The sequence below is a fragment of the Camarhynchus parvulus genome, chromosome 5 (assembly GCF_901933205.1).
Source record: "Camarhynchus parvulus chromosome 5, STF_HiC, whole genome shotgun sequence".
Taxonomy (NCBI): Eukaryota; Metazoa; Chordata; class Aves; order Passeriformes; family Thraupidae; genus Camarhynchus; species Camarhynchus parvulus.
This window is the reverse complement of record NC_044575.1, coordinates 18258538-18276110: the sequence shown is the minus strand read 5'-3', so window position 1 is coordinate 18276110 and position 17573 is coordinate 18258538. Positions and strand designations below refer to the sequence as shown.

Below are 17573 nucleotides of genomic sequence, written 5' to 3'. Positions count from 1 at the left end.
CAAAAATGTGGCAATCCAGTTCTCAAAACTGGGTTTGAGGCCATCCAATTCATTGGCACTGTGCCCTAAAGTAATGCTGAGACAGCATCTTTATCTTCACTTTGATGATATCTTCTACGCCTACTATTCCAAAAGTACCACTGCTGTAGCAGAGACACTCTGTTCATGAAGAGCTGAGTATGGAAAAAGGACCAAAGCAGTACCCAAAACTCACATGAATTTCACAGTCGAAGCAAATTGTGTAAATTCAGCATCTACTCTTTGAAGGCAGTAATTACCACATTTTAAAAATGAGCTATCAGGGAACACAGCATTTTTACTGTATAGTCTCAGATTTTAATGTTCACACAGTGGGGAGGGACCCTTAACTGAATTAACAAAAAAATTTCTAATCACACTAATAAATACCATATTAAAAACAAATGATGGGCTCTAAACTAAATTAATACCTTAATTTTTTTCCCATGCTGAGGCTTATAGAGTAATTTTGAATTAAGGAAGAAACACGACTGTAAATTTAAATCAAAACACATATTTCACCTTTTCCCGTAGGGCAAGAAGGTCAAATCCATTAATTTTATATTGATGTTACTTAGCTGGCTATAACACACTTATGAAAAAGATGGATTTTTATTGTGTTCCAAGAGCCAAGGCAATGTAAAACTCATTCTGCATGACCAACTATTGCTGATCCTTTTAACATTTTTGAATCTTCAAAGGGGCTGACTCAGAGTGGACTCACAGTGAAACCACCAACAGCACGCTAACTTTCCCTCCTTCCTCCTCCTAGAGCTGTCTGGCTTTGGAGACTGACAGGACACAATCCTCCCTTTTTTCCTTCATTCACATGATTTGCTACAGCTGTTTAATAATAGCCCTTGAAGAAGGCAAACAGTACGAAATACATCTGAATTGTCATAATCATCAATCTCACCCAGACCATGAGATTGGGTGACACAAACCAAAGCCACGGAGTGCTCCTGTCTGTGCTGAGCTTTATGAGCATGGAAAGCATAAACTTCCACATTTCTCCCCATCCTTGCTGGGATTTCTGGTGCCCTCTCTCAAGCAGCTGCAAGCAAACCTTTCTCTACTATCCTCATTCACACATCTAAACCAGGTTCAATCAATACTTGTCAGCCAAAATCACTAACTTTGGTTCCCCAGACAATTTGCTAGCTAGAGCCCACTGGTGGGGTGGAATCGCCTCACACAGACTAAAGAGCATTGTCCTGTCAGAGAAGTGTGAGTTACACCCTGATAATTAATAGGAGAGGCTTGTTATAAACTGTCACTGTAAGAAACCAGGTGCAATTTCCACTTCCACCCTGATTCTGCAACCCTTATGTATAATGAGTAACACTGACTCACGCTAACTCTTCCCACTGGAATTAATTTTCCATGAAGATTTTTGGTATACTGTATGGATGCCTCATGCACTACTCCCCAGTTTTCATTGTTTTCAAGACACCACCTGGGGGCTTCATTCTCAAGCTGTCTTTTGTTGGAGGGGAAAAAAAAACCAGCAGATCTTTTAGCAGCTGCAGAGATACATCAAAGCAAGGCAAGTGGAAGATGTGCGAACACCCTGCCCTCTGCAGCGAAAGCAGTGTAAGACTTGTACATGCTAACAGACTTCTTGGTAAAACCGCACGCTGAACTGCATGGCAACCAGGAAATGTTAGGGGGATGTTTTGGTGGGGATTTTCCTTTTCAGTTTGTGGTTCAAGATGACTGATAGCTCACCAGGATGTGATAAACTGGGGCTGACAACAGGGACAGAACTAGAGGTTCGACAGTGCATATAGTTTTCATTCTATTTGTTTTAATAGATACAGGATTTACATTTACTGTAAGAACTATGTTCTATATTTATTAAACTGATTTCTAGCTCTAGGCAGATGTACATGCGTAATTGTTTCCTTATAATCACAGATTAATTTTGTACTGATACTTCTGAACAGGAACCACCACCAGCTTAGCACTGATATCTGCATTATGAGTATTATCACCTGCTTTAAATGCATGCTAGCAATGAAGTAGCAAAAAGTAACATACTGGAAACAGATTAAAATATATTTAAAAGAAAATCCTAGTCATTACTATTCCTCTTCAGGCAAATCTATGAATTGGGCCACATGAGTCCTAAAATCTGAGGAGATCTGGACAATCCAGATCTTGTCTCTCAGTTCAGACCTATCTCTAGTTATGCCTGGTTTTCTAATTGTTTCTCAAGAAAAATACTTCATGGCTAAATAAGAATGCATATTTTATTTCTGGCTCAAGGAATACAAAATTTCATATGGGATGGATTCATAAAACATTCAGGATCCAAAACATTTTGTCAATGTATATATTACGTAAGTCTGATTACTGCCATTTTGACATCTGTGAGAACTTAAAATGTACAAAAAATATTATTCAGAGATTACCTAATATACTACAACACACATGGGCCTGGAAAGCCTTATTTGCTGAGTATTCTACCTTTTTTTTAGTCTATTAGTAAAAAACTTCACTCAAGCAACTTGCAGCCCAGGCAACTGTAACAGGATACAGAGGCTTTTACCTTTATGTCAGAAGTTGGACTGAAGCCCAAGTCAGTGATGAAAACCACTGGATAGCTGTTTGCTAGGTTATGTAAAATGATTCATTAATCCCAGCCACAGTCACTAATAGACACGTGTCGACATCATTAAAACACACCTATACTTGAATCCCTTGGGGCTTGATGAGGAAAGGAAAACTGTGCTGGGAAAATAGGACTCAAAACTGGGATGACTACACACTGATCAAAATTCAGAAGGCGAATTTGCAAGATCCATATGAATGAAGCCAGCAGTCCTTTACCATCCCAACACAAAAGCGCCAAGGATCAAGCCACATGTATCATCATTAAGTGTGGCTGGTTTTGTGTTCCTCCAGTTATGATATTCTGGTTCTGTCAACCAACATTCTCCAAAGAAAGCAGAGAAACAAATCTAGAAATAGACCACCTGCACCATAAGCCAGGCTTCTCCAAATAGTGACAGTGAAAGTCTTCACAGATCCTTGGGAGTTGTCTGATTAAATACTTTCCTTGGAGTATTGCCAAGCTGTGAAACCTACAATGATTTATAGGAAATACATTTCCAGATTTAGTGGCAATAAATCTTATTTTTGGTTTTCAAAGTATCCCTTGTGGATACTTAAATAAAGCAAAATAAGGAATTTGCTTTCCAGTATGAAATTACCCTTAATTCTGAAATTAAAATAATTCATTTGCACAAAATAAAATCACTTAAGGAAGTTCAGATTAAATGTTTACATGGCTGCAATACATGTAGATGATTTAAGGAACCCAGATAAAAGTTTTCCTCAGGGATTTTTTAAAATGTCATATTTTCATTTCATTTTGGCATAGAAAATATTCTAAGCCTTGAAAATTGTAATGGGAGAGAAAAACCCCACATAATTCTATCCATAATAGATATGTGATATTCAGAGAGGGAAAAATTCTCTGCACACCTGGCTTTTTAAAGACAGCAATGTCCAGGAAAACAGTTTAAAAGGGATTTACCTGCATGTTTGCAAGGCGTTCCTGCTATAAATAGAGACAACACATTCTTAGTAGCTGGGTGTGGTGACAAGAAAGTGAAGATGACTCTCCATAGATCCAAAGGTGTAAAGCCAGAACTTTCTTTGAAGTTGTGCCTAAGCTGTTCCTACTACCCAGTTATATTTGGGTACCTAGTAATTCAGTCTAAAAAAGCAAATAAGAGTGTAGCTTTCTCACTCTCCTGTGTGCTGCTAACTGCATAAAAAGTCATGAGACAGCCATGCTAACCTTGAGGTCCAAGTGGGGTGACGTGGATCTCTGCAGCGAAAAAGCAATGTGGCTGGACGTATGCACAGGGGCCAGAGTGGGATACAGTGCTGTGGGAGGTTCTCCTTTCTCCAACCAAAAATTAGCAAGTATTCCTTGCATTTCTGTCTTACTTCTGGGAGTACACACCGGAAATGGGATGTGAGACAAAGCTCAATCTCCTGGCTTTCTTCTAAATGTTGTTCCTTATGAATCTGCCTACTGATCATCACAGTCACTGTCTCTGTATCTGCCTGCTGATGGACAAAAATCTCCAGTCTCTTAACTGACAGCTCTCCTGGCTACTGCTTTAAAACAATGGGTGTGGGGGTAGTGCTATTAATAAATCAAGCCTTCACAGAGTTACTCAAAATGCAAGTAAGTACAAGAAATATGCTTCAGACCTCAGCAGCTGCTGTAGGAAGAAAAGAATCTGCTAATGCATCTTCCAATCATACTTCATCTGCGTGGCAACTGTTGCTCTGGTAAACATCCTGAGTGAGCCGATACTGTGTCATCACTTATGATAAACCTCCTTGCTGCTGACATTAATATTAGTCTTTTTGTAATAGTCTCACCCAATAGGGAGCTGAAAGTTTTCAGACTCTAGCAAGACATGGTACAGCTGCACAGCACCTCGGGGAAAAATTGCAGGCAGTGATATCATAGTCTGCAATTAGTTATCTGATATGCCCCCCTCAAAATGATGAAAACATAATCAACATTGCCGATACCAGGAGAGCTCCAGGCTGTACAGTGAGTAGTCTAACCCCAAAGGATGAGTAACAAGGGCTGTGAGGAGAATCAGTTGGGATCAGTTCCATGCGACCCAGGCGAAGAAACACGTGAAACAAAGCTGGAGAATAATAGCTGGAGTCTGATTTTCACTGTTAGACCGATTTAGTTATTTGGGATAAAAGCAGTTGACACGCACACAGAGACTCTGCAGACAGATCCCCAGCCTGGAGCCCAAAGGACCTTACTCCTATTCACTGCTCTGTCACTTGTCCAATCAAAGAAAGGAACCTCAGGAATCTTTTCAAAACCTCTGAAAGCCAGCCAGTTAAAACAAAGATAACATTCCTCTGATAGACATACCAGAGAAAGGAAGGTTGCTCAGAATACGCCTCACAGTGTAGGACATGATCTCTAGAAGTCAAAGTTCTTATGCCAAGCTTCTGATGATGGAAGAGAATATTTTCATGTCCACTATTCCCTTTGTTTTTCCCCTAATACAAGAATGACAGGGATCCCATAGCCTGTAACCAGATTGCCTAGGCCAGCAGGCAACTTCCGGAATTTTTGGTGGCAAAATATTTCCATTTTCTGGAGTCTTTGTGGCTCTATCCATGCATATACTAGGGTTTCCAGAATCTTGAGTTTTATACTGAAAAATGCTGACTAGCAAGTAACTTTCCTAAGATGTATGCAGGTTATTCATACATCAAGCTACATGAGCAGCTAAATTTCTTTAATTCTTATAGTCTTACTTACAAATGTTTTAGAACTGGTTTCATACAAAGGCACATTTAATAACTAGAGTTTGCAATAAACATTAAGATGTACACAATGCTGTTGCTATCACAAATATGGTGGAAATAGTGATATTTTTCCTATTTTAAAAAAAGCTTATTTACATTCAAAAATTCATGACAGGAAGTGAAGATTCTCTTGCTTGAGAGAAGAATGGGAAAGAGGCACTGGCAGTGTGGCCTTGACATTCTGTGATTTCAAATACTACATTAAATCCTACATATATTTAGGCAGTGGAGATACATAAAGGCAAAGCACTATTGTGTGCACGGAATCATCCTCAAATAGTGAAGCATCATTGTTTCCCAAAAGTGCTGGGATCATTGTGAAGCCAGTGATTTTGTTGTGATGCTCATTGATTCTAGTAATTTGTTTTCATGAGATATAGCTGGATTTTACAAAAAGATCCAGAGCTAAATCCAGGTTTGAATGGTAAATGATACAGTGGCAGATCTCAGTTCAGGTACAGTGAGTTCTACGACACTGGATTAATTTTGAGCATGAATAATTTCAAACATCAGTTTGGGAATATGCTATCTTAATAAAAAAAAAATTTTGAGACAGTTACTAATTAATAAAGCACTGCAATATTTTTTCCCCCACCAAGGACATTACTTGAAGCAAAACTCATCAAGGAGTTTATCAAGAGCACTAGACAAAGCATCCATCCAGGACATAAGAGTACAGGCTGGGAGAAAAACTCATTGGGAGCAGTCCCGATGAGAAGAACTTGGGATTTGTCATGAATGAAAAGCTGGACATGCGCCACCTGTGTGTGCTCCCAGCCCAAAAAGCCAACAGCATCCTGAGCTACATCCAAGAGAACGTGGCCAGCAGGGCTAAGAAGTGATTCTTTCCCTCTACTCTGCCCTCATAAGACCCCACCTGGAGGGCTGCATCCAGCTCTGGAGTCCCCAGCATAAGGACATGGACCTTTCAGAGCAAGTCCAGATGAGGGTCATGAAAATGACTGGAGGGCTGGAGTGCATCTCCTACAAAGAGAGGCTGAGAGAGCTGGGATTCTTCAACTCAGAGAAGAGAAGGCACTGAGGAGGCTTCACTACAGCCTTGCAGTACTTAAAGGGGTTTTTTTAGAGAAGAGAGAGAATTTTTTTGCATAGGCAGATGGTGATAGGACAAGGGGGAACAGTTTTAAACTAAAAGACTAAAGATTCAGATTTGATGTTAGGAACCAGTTCCTTACTGTGAGGATGGGAGGCACTGGAACAGGCTGCCCAGAGAAGCTCCACCCTGGAAGCATTCAAGACCAGGCTAGATGGAGCCCTGAGCAACCTCATTTAGAGGGTAGTATCTCTGCCCATGGCAGGGGTTGGAACAAGGTACTCTTTAAAGTCCCTTCCAACCCAAGCCATACTGTGATTCTGTGATGTCTTAGAAACAGCAGAAGTAGCTGATGCAGTGAGAAACCACTTTTCCAGGTGATTTGCTACCAATCACTGTGCATAGATCCTCGTCTTCCTTGAACAGCCTAAAAACATGTCTTAGACACACCTTGCTGTAACAAACTGCTGATTGACCTGACTCATAAAACTACTTTCTCTGGAAGGGTGGGAGAAATCGGGCTATTTCCCAATATAGAAATCAATTCAAGATACCAAACCCAGCAAGTTAAAAAGTAAAAGATAAATTTCGATTAGTCATGTTGCCATGACTGTCTCTGTGGATATATTTGTATCACATCAGGGGTGGAAAAAAGGTGTCAATACATTGCCTTGCAATTGCTGTGAGTCAACAGTGATGTGATTGTGACTGTGTTGATAAAATGGCATGACCTGACCACTATGAGTAATAAAGCCAGACAGAAGACTAATACTATTAAGAAATTCAGTGTAGGTCTACAAAAAAGGGGTTGTATTGATGCCTTGAGAGGCTACCTAGAGCAGAGGCTAGACAGTGTTAAAGGAATAAAGTAGGTATTTATTAAAAGGCCTTCAAAGAATTTACCTTGGGCACTACAAGAGCCCGGCTGTGGCTACACACAAGATGAATGATGGGTCATGAGTTTTTGCACTTTTATAGGTTTTGGTCCATTTACATGTTGGGGTTAATTGTCCAATTACAGCTTCAAGTCATGAAGTCCCATCCTCCCAGATTGCTCTCCTCAGTTTGCTGTTTATGCTTTTTGGGCCTGAAGCTGCAATGGTGTCCTTGGTTCTCCTTGGAAAAGGATTGTTTTGTCTGACTAAAGTGTGAGGAGAACTTGCTAGCACTTCATATGAAGTTCAGAGTTATATACTAATGCAGTACAGAATCTGCAAAACATGAAAGCTAAAACTTAAGGCATCAGTATGGGTGTTTCAAAAATTAGGAAAACACTTGCTCATAAGGGGTATTTTCTCACACATACTGTTTGGCTGAAGGAAGGATTGCACAACCAGACTCAGTGATGGATTGCCAAACAGTAACTGAAGAGAGTTTCCTATTTTTACGGTAACAGTTTTCAGAGAATGCTCTGGTCCTCTGTGTTCTTGTTCACTTCCTATCCAGTAGAATAATATTTGCACAAGAACGTTTTTCTTACAATTAATCATAATGCTTCTTTCATCTGAAATAGCCCTGTATGTGAAATGATACCTGCATTCTGAAACTGAGGCAAGAGAGGCACTGATCTTGTTGATGGGACCAGGGGCTGGGGCTTTGGAGAGGATGTTCTATTTACAGCTACATTGCTGTCTCTCTGTTGTCCTGCCTGTGAGGTAGGGATAAAAAACACTGCCTTCCCGTGGGCTACAAAAATCACAAATCAGTATTTTCTGCTGGTAGCATGTTTGTCAGTTCACTTCTTTCTCATTAGTTGGGAATATTATTTCTCTGTTAAATACTACTATACCTAGACTTCAAATTTGAAGTTCTAGGGTAATTTAAATACATTCAGCCTGACTCCAGCTCTGCTGAAGATGTTGATGAAATCCACCAGATAATGTCACTCCCTCTTGACCAAATATTGTAATATTTACGTAAACTCTGCGCAATGGAAGGAGAAAAAAAACAGAACAAAATTTCAACAGACACCATCTATTTCCGAAGTGATACATTGAGAAAGCCTAAGACAGCAAATCTGTTTCAAGAATTCTTCTACAATAGTCAGAAGAATCCAGCAGATGAAAAACAGAAGGAATACATCTCAGACATGTGCTGGTGTTGAAATGTTTGAATGTTTAAGGTACTGTAGGATATACTGAGGAGACACCACTTGTTTTTGTTACTAGTGTCTACCTTGAGCTTTGAAGACATGGATGTGTATCAAGTAAACATTATCAATAAATACTTTTGAAGGTTATTAATGAATATAAACCTTGCTGGGCCCAAGACTTTCAGTGCTATGCCTATGTTTTTAAGGGGCTTGTGATAACACAGAAGCAATTGAAGCAAATAACATTGTTTATATTTTATTTTGAAGGGTGGCCAAGTCAGGCATAGAGAGCTTTTTTTTTAGTTTTTCCTCCTTTTCTCAGCAAAAGAAGTTAATTAAAGAGTTTATTCATTTGCAAAAACTTTGGATAGAAATTCTACTGTTCTTTAAGGGCACTGTAGAAACATCTTACCAGTCTTGCACTATTCTTTATGCAATATATTATTTATGCTGCACCAATGTACAATAGGTCTGGTCCCCACTGGCATATATATAAGTAATAGGAGTTGTTACGAAATATAAAAGAAGAAGAAAAATTATCTCCAGCTCCAGAAAGAAACACAAAATACTTGTTATATGTACTACCTAAATTAAAATAAGCTCCCATCAAAGCATTATCAGAAAACAAATTCAGATTTAGCCGTTGGTCTTAACAATCTCCTACGCACAGAATATGTCTCCTCCTGGAAAACTGGACAACTGGGCTTTTTCTAATCCCAAGAACCCACAGAGACAGAAAATACTGTCTAGTGTATATGCCTAGAGATGCCCTTGAAAATCACCCGAAAAACTGTGCTGATCTTACTCTTCCGTGATGCTCTAAGATTGCCCCAGCTTCACTATTTAAAAAAAAACCCAGATATTGCTGTGCTCTGTCCAGTGTGAGCACAAACAATATCACTACTGGATTATGTGTGAGACTTGGCAGGTCAAGAGTATGTTGAGAAAATAAAACAAAACTACTGTAATCTCTTCCCACCTAAAAAGCATCCAGGAAATTAAGCCATAAGAATAAAAGGAGAAAAAAAGAAAGAAAAAAAATAGTGAATAGAACTGATCTTGTAGAAATATCGTGAGACACAAAAATCATCATAGAAGCACTCTGTAATATTTTATACCACAACAGGGAGCAAATGGATCCAGGGTTTTACTGAGGCAAGCCACAAATGCAGGAAAGAAACTTTTCTCTAGGCAGTCACCATGGGAATGTGTCTCACATGCTCAAAATGTCTGGCAGTTACTGCTTTTAATACAAGAATTGTCAAGGGGATAAGTGCTTCTCTAAAACCTTAGCTGTGCCCACTCAGTGGTGAACGGGAACCACCAAGTATCTCTTCTCAGTAGGTTATAAAATGATTTGGTTACACTGTGGAAAAGAGGAGTTTAAAAGTTTAGAGCTCAATACCCAGTCTCAAGGAGTACATTTTTATTTTCTGTGCTAGGAGAGACTGTGCTCCTCACAAGACAAAGTTACTCTGACTAGTGCAATGGAAGAGTGGTATTTTTTTAATAGCAATCTTCCAAAGTCACTGCACACTCCAGCCCTACAGCCTTTACCAGAGCATCAAGTTTGAGTAGGAATACCTCCAAAATCTCAATAGGACAGTTGATATTTATCACTAGGAAGTATTGCTTCAAACAGGAGCAAAACTTGACTAAATTTAAGACACTATTCTTCAGCTAAGTATTAAATAAATTTTCAAGTTCTTGAACCTAAAGAAGTGTTCATTCTGACAGCAGGGCAAAAGATGTAAGTCAGTTCTCACTTGGAAAACAGCTTCAAACACCACTAATCATAAAAAGATAAGCATGGAATAAGAACTCTTTAAGGAAACTCTACTTTGCATTTGCTGTTGTCTAACAGGAAACAATTGCTATTGAACTCTAAAAAGCTACCAGTCCTCAGTGCATATATAGATAGCAAACACACAAGTAAACAGGATAAAACTGTCAGAGCAATAAAGTTTTATCTGATTTTTACAGCACTGCTACTGGTGAAATTGATTAAAACAAATATGTATTATTTCACTTCCATGTTCTAAGGGTTCCCATATGTCAAATTTATGTATAGACAACATATAGGAACAGAGAACAAAACCCTACATTTATAAATATGAAGACTCATTAGCAAAATAAGTTTTTTTTTTTCTACATTTACACACCTGTGTAAGTGAGGGAAAAGGGAAAGGACCTGTAAATAATGAAGGACACCTAATCAAGCAGGAGGAGGAAAAATAAGGGAGTGAAAGATGCGTTCAGGCCGCACCCTCAGTGTCTCCATTATGAATGGATCATGTTTCTTTATAATTGGCAAACACTACTTTCCCTTGAACCTGCCTGGTTAACTACTCCATCTTCCTTATGCAGAAGCTTTATCCAGAGCACCAGGATGGAGCTGGGAAGACCTGGCCGTCCTTAGCAGTGACATATTGTGTCACTCCCTTGCCTCCTCATTCCGTGATAGGGGCACTTTGTCTCAGAGATGCGAGTTGGCCGATGGCAAAGAGCAGGTAAAGCACTCCCATCAGAGCCAGCCCTGCTGCTCAGCTGAGCTGCTGCATTTGCACGCTGCAGGAGGAGCACTTGCAGCCTGTTCAGCCTGGTGTGTGTGGGCATGTGGGCTCAGAGCTTGCCCGGCACGCAGCCGCAGCCTCGCTGCCCTGGCACGCACCATCCATCCCTCGCTGGTACATCTCCCTGCTGGGAAGCTGTGCTCCCGAGGAGAGGCTGCCAGCTCCGGGCTGCTGCTGCTCAGCTTTGACACCTCAGTTTGGCCAGCAGCCTGCCTGCTGCCTGGGCACTGGCTCGCATCTGTTCACCGGGGTCTGGGTGCCCACAGAACATCCACCGAGCTCCAGTTAACCTCTCACTTCTCTATGGGAAATCTGCAAGAAACTATTCATTACAGCTACCCACACACACCACACCCTGCTTCTTTACAGACACCTATCCATTAACAAAAATAACAATAAAAAAGCCCCCTAGGGAAATGTACTTCTGAGAACCTGTTTTGCTAACATGCTGTCACTGTGAGACATACATAATTAACAAAAGCTATGCCATGGCAGGTTTTTTTTACTATTACACGTTCTGTCAGAGGCAGCATCTCATTTACGAAAGCAGGTATTTGGTAAAACATTAATTGTGAAGTTGAGGATTGCCGGCTAATGCCCTTTTCCTAGGCAGCTGACAGTATGTACCCTGGCAATCTCTTTTACAACCCTCTCACACTGCTTTTGGAACAGTATCATTAGCAGAGAGATGAAGTTTTAACACAGCTGCTGCATGTCTGGCGTTTTTTCTTTTTTTTTTTTTTAAGACACAACACAGTCTCTTAGAGTTTGCAGCTACTAAACTACATCAATCATCAACAGAAAAGAGGAAAAAAAAAAGGTGAAGCAAAGTATTTTTAATACTCCAAATGTAAATAGAATTCAGGTCTTCTCTGCGATTTTTACTTTGAATTAGCATGCTCTGATTATGCTTTCATGTTTTTAATGGCTAAAACTGTAGATTATTCTTCAACTCCTTTTAGGGTTTTTTGTTTTGGTTTTTTTTTTTTTTTTTTTTTAGGGTGGGTTTTTTCTAATGTTTCACAATATAAGAATTGAAGGTTATTGTACCAAAATAAGACAGCTGCATTATATAAAGTTGCCGGCATTGTCATGTAGAGGAACTGGAAAGTCCCAAAGCCATTGCTTACAAAAGAAAGTTCAATTATGTTCCTAATTGAAAGCACAGACTCAAAAAACGACTGCAGGTTTCGTTAGGCAGGAAACAGTCACAGAGGCTTGAACTTTAAATTGCAATTAGCTGAACTTTCTGTCTGACTGGAAAGATTCTCCAAGGAAAACCCCTCTTTTCCTCAGCTGCCACTTCACATTGCTGCCTGCAGACTCATTCATAGCAGGAGCTGCTCTGCCGTCCTTGGGCGGGGGCAGCTCCGGCAGCCGCGGCAAGGGAGGGAAATCACAGCCAGCTGCTACTGATATTACTGCCGAGGCACTGGGGGAGGAAATGATAAACACACAGCACTGACACAACCCTCTCTGCCACTGCTATTAGCAGCACCCATCACGGCCACTGATAATTACAGTGTCTGATAGCTTTGAAATCATTATTGCCTCTCTGGGAGGGAGAGATGGCTGGCTGTTAAGAGATGATGGACTCCTGGAAAATGACCAGCAGCTACACCAAACTGGCTTCCCGCCCACAGTCCTGGATTACACACAGAGAATGGTCCAAACCACCAGGTTTATCACACAGAAACCCTGACAGGTAAAGGCAAAGGACAAACTAGAATGTGGATGTGTTCTGCTTTCTAGCAAGTTGGAAGTTTCCATTTCTCTATTTTAAGAATTCAGTTTAATGCTGACAAATTGAATCAGCATGCTCCCAGATGCCAGCTGATTCTAAAATACGATGTGTTTTGGACACCATTAATTGTTCCAGTGCAATGCTGCATTGTTTTCAAAGCAGGCAAGATTACTGTGATGGGTCATGTTTGTTTCACAATTATCCTCTCTGTGAAGTTATATTTCACAAATAACTATGTACATTTAGCCTTGGTCCTGGAAAGGTCCAAAACCAATTTTAGAGGCGAGTTTTGCAGAACTCCTTCCCTTGCTCTCTCACATGCTATTTTTTTTTTAATAAAAGACCAAACAGTGATATATGAAGGGGAGAATTGTCATCTTCCATATTGACTGTATTTTCAAACACTCACCCCTTAGTTCTGGAACAAAAATGTGATGCAAGGAGACCCAAAAGCAGATGGAGAAGGCTTTTTACAGCATTTGGAACATCAAAAAAGTTTTAAATTCCTTGACTGATTTACCCTGTCCTTATAAAGGAACTCTGCATTGCTTTATCTCTGCTTCTCTACAACGTTTTGCTACCAGTCAACTACATTCAGAACTAGTATTATCAAATATTATCACATCTTTTCAACAAGTATTTTAGGAGTAACGAGCTCATGATTCTCTCTGGTGTTTATCTGTCTATCAGCATGTCATGATGTCTCCAACTCCTGGCACATTCTTGATACTGTCAAACCTCATACATGTTCAGGTGATAGATGAATAACTGCAATATTCACACTATCTTCAATTCAGGCCTATAAAAGTCATGGGAACTCTTCTGGAAAAAAGATACACCACATATGGATGAACATTTTGTTTAACCTTGGCTAGGGCTACCAGTGGTTTTAAAAGCATTTGCTTTAAAATGTTCTTCCTCAATTGTACGATGCTATCTGTCCTCATTAAGCTTTTCTCTGACTTCCTGTTTTCAAGGTAATGGCTCTTCATTGTGGTGAACACCAACATCTAAAGAATCTTCGAGCATTTCTCCAAAGACTGCAAAACAATCCCCTGCCATGCTTTGTTGGCTCTGTGTGTGCGAGTGTTTCCAGCACAGCTCCAGAACCCTTCCACTAAACAATGATGGAAAGTTCAAGTGAACTCTTAATAAAGTCTAGTTACTTTGCAGCTTTGGGAAACTGCCAAGATACACACTGTAAGGACTGAGTGAAAATAAACTAGCACAAAGAGCTTCTTCAAACTGCTTTATTTACAAATTTACAGGATAGATATGCAAACCAAGGGGCAGGCAGGTCTCTTCCTTTGTGACTGACCAGCCACTGCAGGAGCCCTGTCTCAGAGCCTTACCTTGGAATGGGCTCTGGCAACCTCTCCAGTGCCAACAGGCAAGCTCCTTCCTCCCATGGGCAGACTCATTCTGCCTCTTTCCATTTCATCCTTACCACTACTACTTCTCTTCCAGTTTCTTCCAAGTTTGGTGGTCAAAATTCTAGGACTCGCTTTGTGTTAATCAAGGAAAACTTTGAGAAAAATATTTCTACAAATACATGATGCTTGCAGGAGAAAATCTCCTCTGAAAACATCAATAACCAAGATGTCCTTATGCTTATCCTCCAGGATCCAGAGTCCTTAGACGAGTCATGTCAACACCAAGAGTGAGAAACACATCAGTGACAGTATAGACACAACACCACAGAAATCAGGATAAGTTTTTCAGCTTTCTCTGTATCTCATTTTTCCTTCTGAAATCACATTAAGAGTAATTCCAGGTCCTCTTTAATTCCATAAAATTCTGTACTAAAAGAATCAAAATTCCAGTTCAGGAGTTTCCCAACAGCAATAGCCATTAGTCTGTGATACACAGCAAAATCACTGGCTAAAAATAGAAAACAACACCATCAACTGCTGTTTTGGAATCATTACTGACTACAAAGTCATGCTGGAATGTACTCTATACCAACTCAAATATACTGTAGCTATATTCTAATACCTTACTAAGCCAGTAAAGAAACTTCCCTGGAGGGCATATGTGAAGTTTGACACACTTTTTGTAACTATGCTGAGGGCTCAATAATGGGGCTCTCTGTCTCACTGTAAAAACACATCACTCCCAGAGCCAGGGCAGACCCTGCTCTCTAGGACACTCCAGGCAGTTCATAGAAGTCATTATCAGTTGAGCAGTTATAATATTTATACAGGTCACAGACACGGACCAAGCCAAGGATTCAAACACATCTTAGACATACCTCGCTTGCCTACAGTAGCCCTGTCCTTTCTCTTAAGGCTTTGTCTACAGACCTGATCTTAGCAAGAGCGTTTTGGTACAATGGGCACATGATTTTAGACAGAAAAGCTACGAGACTGCTTCAGCTATCACAGAAGCATTGGGAACTTGTTCCCCCTGACACACCCATTCCCAGCCTGGCAGAGCTGCAACCATTAACAGAAGTATCCCCTGCTGCTCAAGCAAATGAGACACGTATTTACTATACACACACAGACACACAGCCCTTGGGTGACAATGGCCATGAAAAATGCATTTTGTTAGTCTCTGGAACTGATGAGTACAAAAACAATATAGAAGCACAACTGTTATCCCTAACCACAAAATGCCTCGAAGCAGTTGCAGTCACAGTGAGAGTCTGCTAAAAGTATGATCATTCCCCTAAAACATGGTTGAGCCTGCACCATGTAAAGTTTCAAAAGCTTTTTGTCACTTTGGACATAAAATTTTTAGGTTTTTTTCCCTGTATTAACCTTAGATTTTTAAATACAAATATTTGAAGCAGATAACCAAGCTGCAGGAAGGTAAGTGATACACAACTGAACTTTGTCACTTCTAACCCCCTTTGTTCCAAAGCTCATCAGTCAGCCCAGAGAGCCCTTAGAAAGTCAGAAGGAAGCATGCTTGGCATAGAAGCTCTCCAAATTTCAGCAGAGATCCCTGCAGTTTTTCTCCTGTTCAGCAAGGCTGTGCCCAAATGCAGTTTGTTTCAGCTGTTGGTTCAGCTGATGCAAACGCCAGAGTGCAGCTGTAAGCTGGGGGGGCTCACCCCCTTCCTTCCCCCCCCCTTTTTGCTGCAGTCCGGAGGGGAGCGGGGAGAGCAAACTGCCTTTGGAACGGCAGTCACATTGTCGAACTGAGCTTTACCAGAGCCATTCTGAATTCCCTAATGTAGTTCTGTTCCTGTTTAAACTTCATTCTTTAATGTTCTGCAATTCAGTTTTTACAGATTTGGAATTGCCCTTTACAAGCAACACACAGCTTTCTGTGATTGTACAGACCAGCGCAAATGAGATTACACTTCTGAAACATCTCTGATAACGCTTGAAAAATAAAAGTTGCAAGAAAGCTGTTAGCTGTCTAGCAGAAGCACACTTGCTGTCTGAAGCATTAACTTAACAATCATAAGCATTTTCATTCATAAAAATCTTACCTGTTTCTGCTAGACAGAGCTTCAGTAAACATAATCCAAAAACTGTCCATAAGGAGAAGTTGGCCATTGTTTTCTTGGAACTGTTTTGCAAAATCCAAAGATCCTTGCAAGCTGCAGAAAGAAGGAAAGCCCCGACGCTTGTTAAGCTTGCAGTCAATGAGTCTGAAGTTTGCTGCACTTTTTATTCTGATTCAAAGGAACTGAAGTAATGACATAACTGGGAGGGGGAAGCTCCATCAAAAGTCACACCCATATTGCAACAAAAGTTACCCAGCAGCAGAAGAAGGGGGAGTGGAAGGAGAGCTAGGACTGACTAAGCCGGCACGCTTGAGTTTTAAAGAGCCACTAAACCTTCTCTTCTTACACTAGTCTAGTCAAAAGTTATACTTAGTGTGCCTGTAGGAAAAATTGTGTAATCTCTCCAGAGTTCTCTCAGAAATGCACTGTTTGTTATAAGCTTTTCATCCTGCATTTTAAAATCTCTTCATTACTGCAAACCAAGTGAACATAAAAGCACTAGAGTTTCTAAGCCCTGGTAAAGCATCTATAACAGCCTAGATATTTCCCAAAAATATTTTGCTTATTTATTCCTATCTCACCATTTTCTCTTTGTGTGGTTCAGCTAAGAGCAAGTAAAATGCCTGCTCTGCAGTGAAGATTTCTGCAATGATTTTGCTCACTGCTGGAGGATAACATCATGCAGAAGGTAAGTCGAGGCTGTTCAGTTTCCCACAGCCCATTCTACCCTTGATGTCCCTGCACAGGCTGCTCCAAGAAGAATAATGCATGAGCAAAAGTAGTGAATAATTCCAGTGCCAGAAGTGAGGGATACTGAGGACTAAGGCTGATACTTTATTCTGTTGATGGCATAAGGTACAGAAAGAATTTTTCCTCCTATTCCTGATTCAGAAAGCAGAAAACAGGATGAAAAGGTACCAGATCTTTGAGGTTCAGACAAGGTCTGAACTTAGTTTTCTGAGGGACAGATGTTCATTGCAGTGTGTGGTTTTGTTTGGCTCTTCCTGAAACCCCTGGTGAAAACCCCAAGGCCTCTCTAGATAAGCAAAAGGCTTGCCTCTTGTGTGCCTTGGAGATTTCCCGTGGTGTCTCCACGCACTGGCTTCTCTTTAGAGCTGGAGCATTGGAACAGCGGTTCCTGTGCCATGGGATGAGGGGTTGGTCAGGGATCCCTGAAGCCAGCACCTCTCACCTTTAACAACAGCCAGAAATGCCCAGATTTCAGTCTCCCTTGCCAAATCTGGAATGAATAGTCCTATATCAGA

At 40.5% G+C, this 17573-nt stretch overlaps 1 protein-coding gene across 10 annotated transcripts in view; it reads right to left on the bottom strand.

Moving 5' to 3' along the window:
- Positions 1–16526, bottom strand: part of CD44 (CD44 molecule (Indian blood group)) — a 50792-nt gene extending 34266 nt beyond the window's left edge. For 4 of the 10 annotated variants that reach the window (XM_030949793.1, XM_030949798.1, XM_030949795.1 and 1 more), the window contains exon 1: positions 16291–16526. In XM_030949793.1, coding sequence (XP_030805653.1) covers positions 16291–16357 — 67 coding nt within the window. In that variant the 5' untranslated portion in view covers positions 16358–16526. The remainder of the gene's footprint in view (positions 1–16290) is intronic. The other 6 variants (XM_030949801.1, XM_030949802.1, XM_030949796.1 and 3 more) reach the window with 5 other exon arrangements.
- Between the last annotated feature and the right edge of the window lie 1047 nt (positions 16527–17573).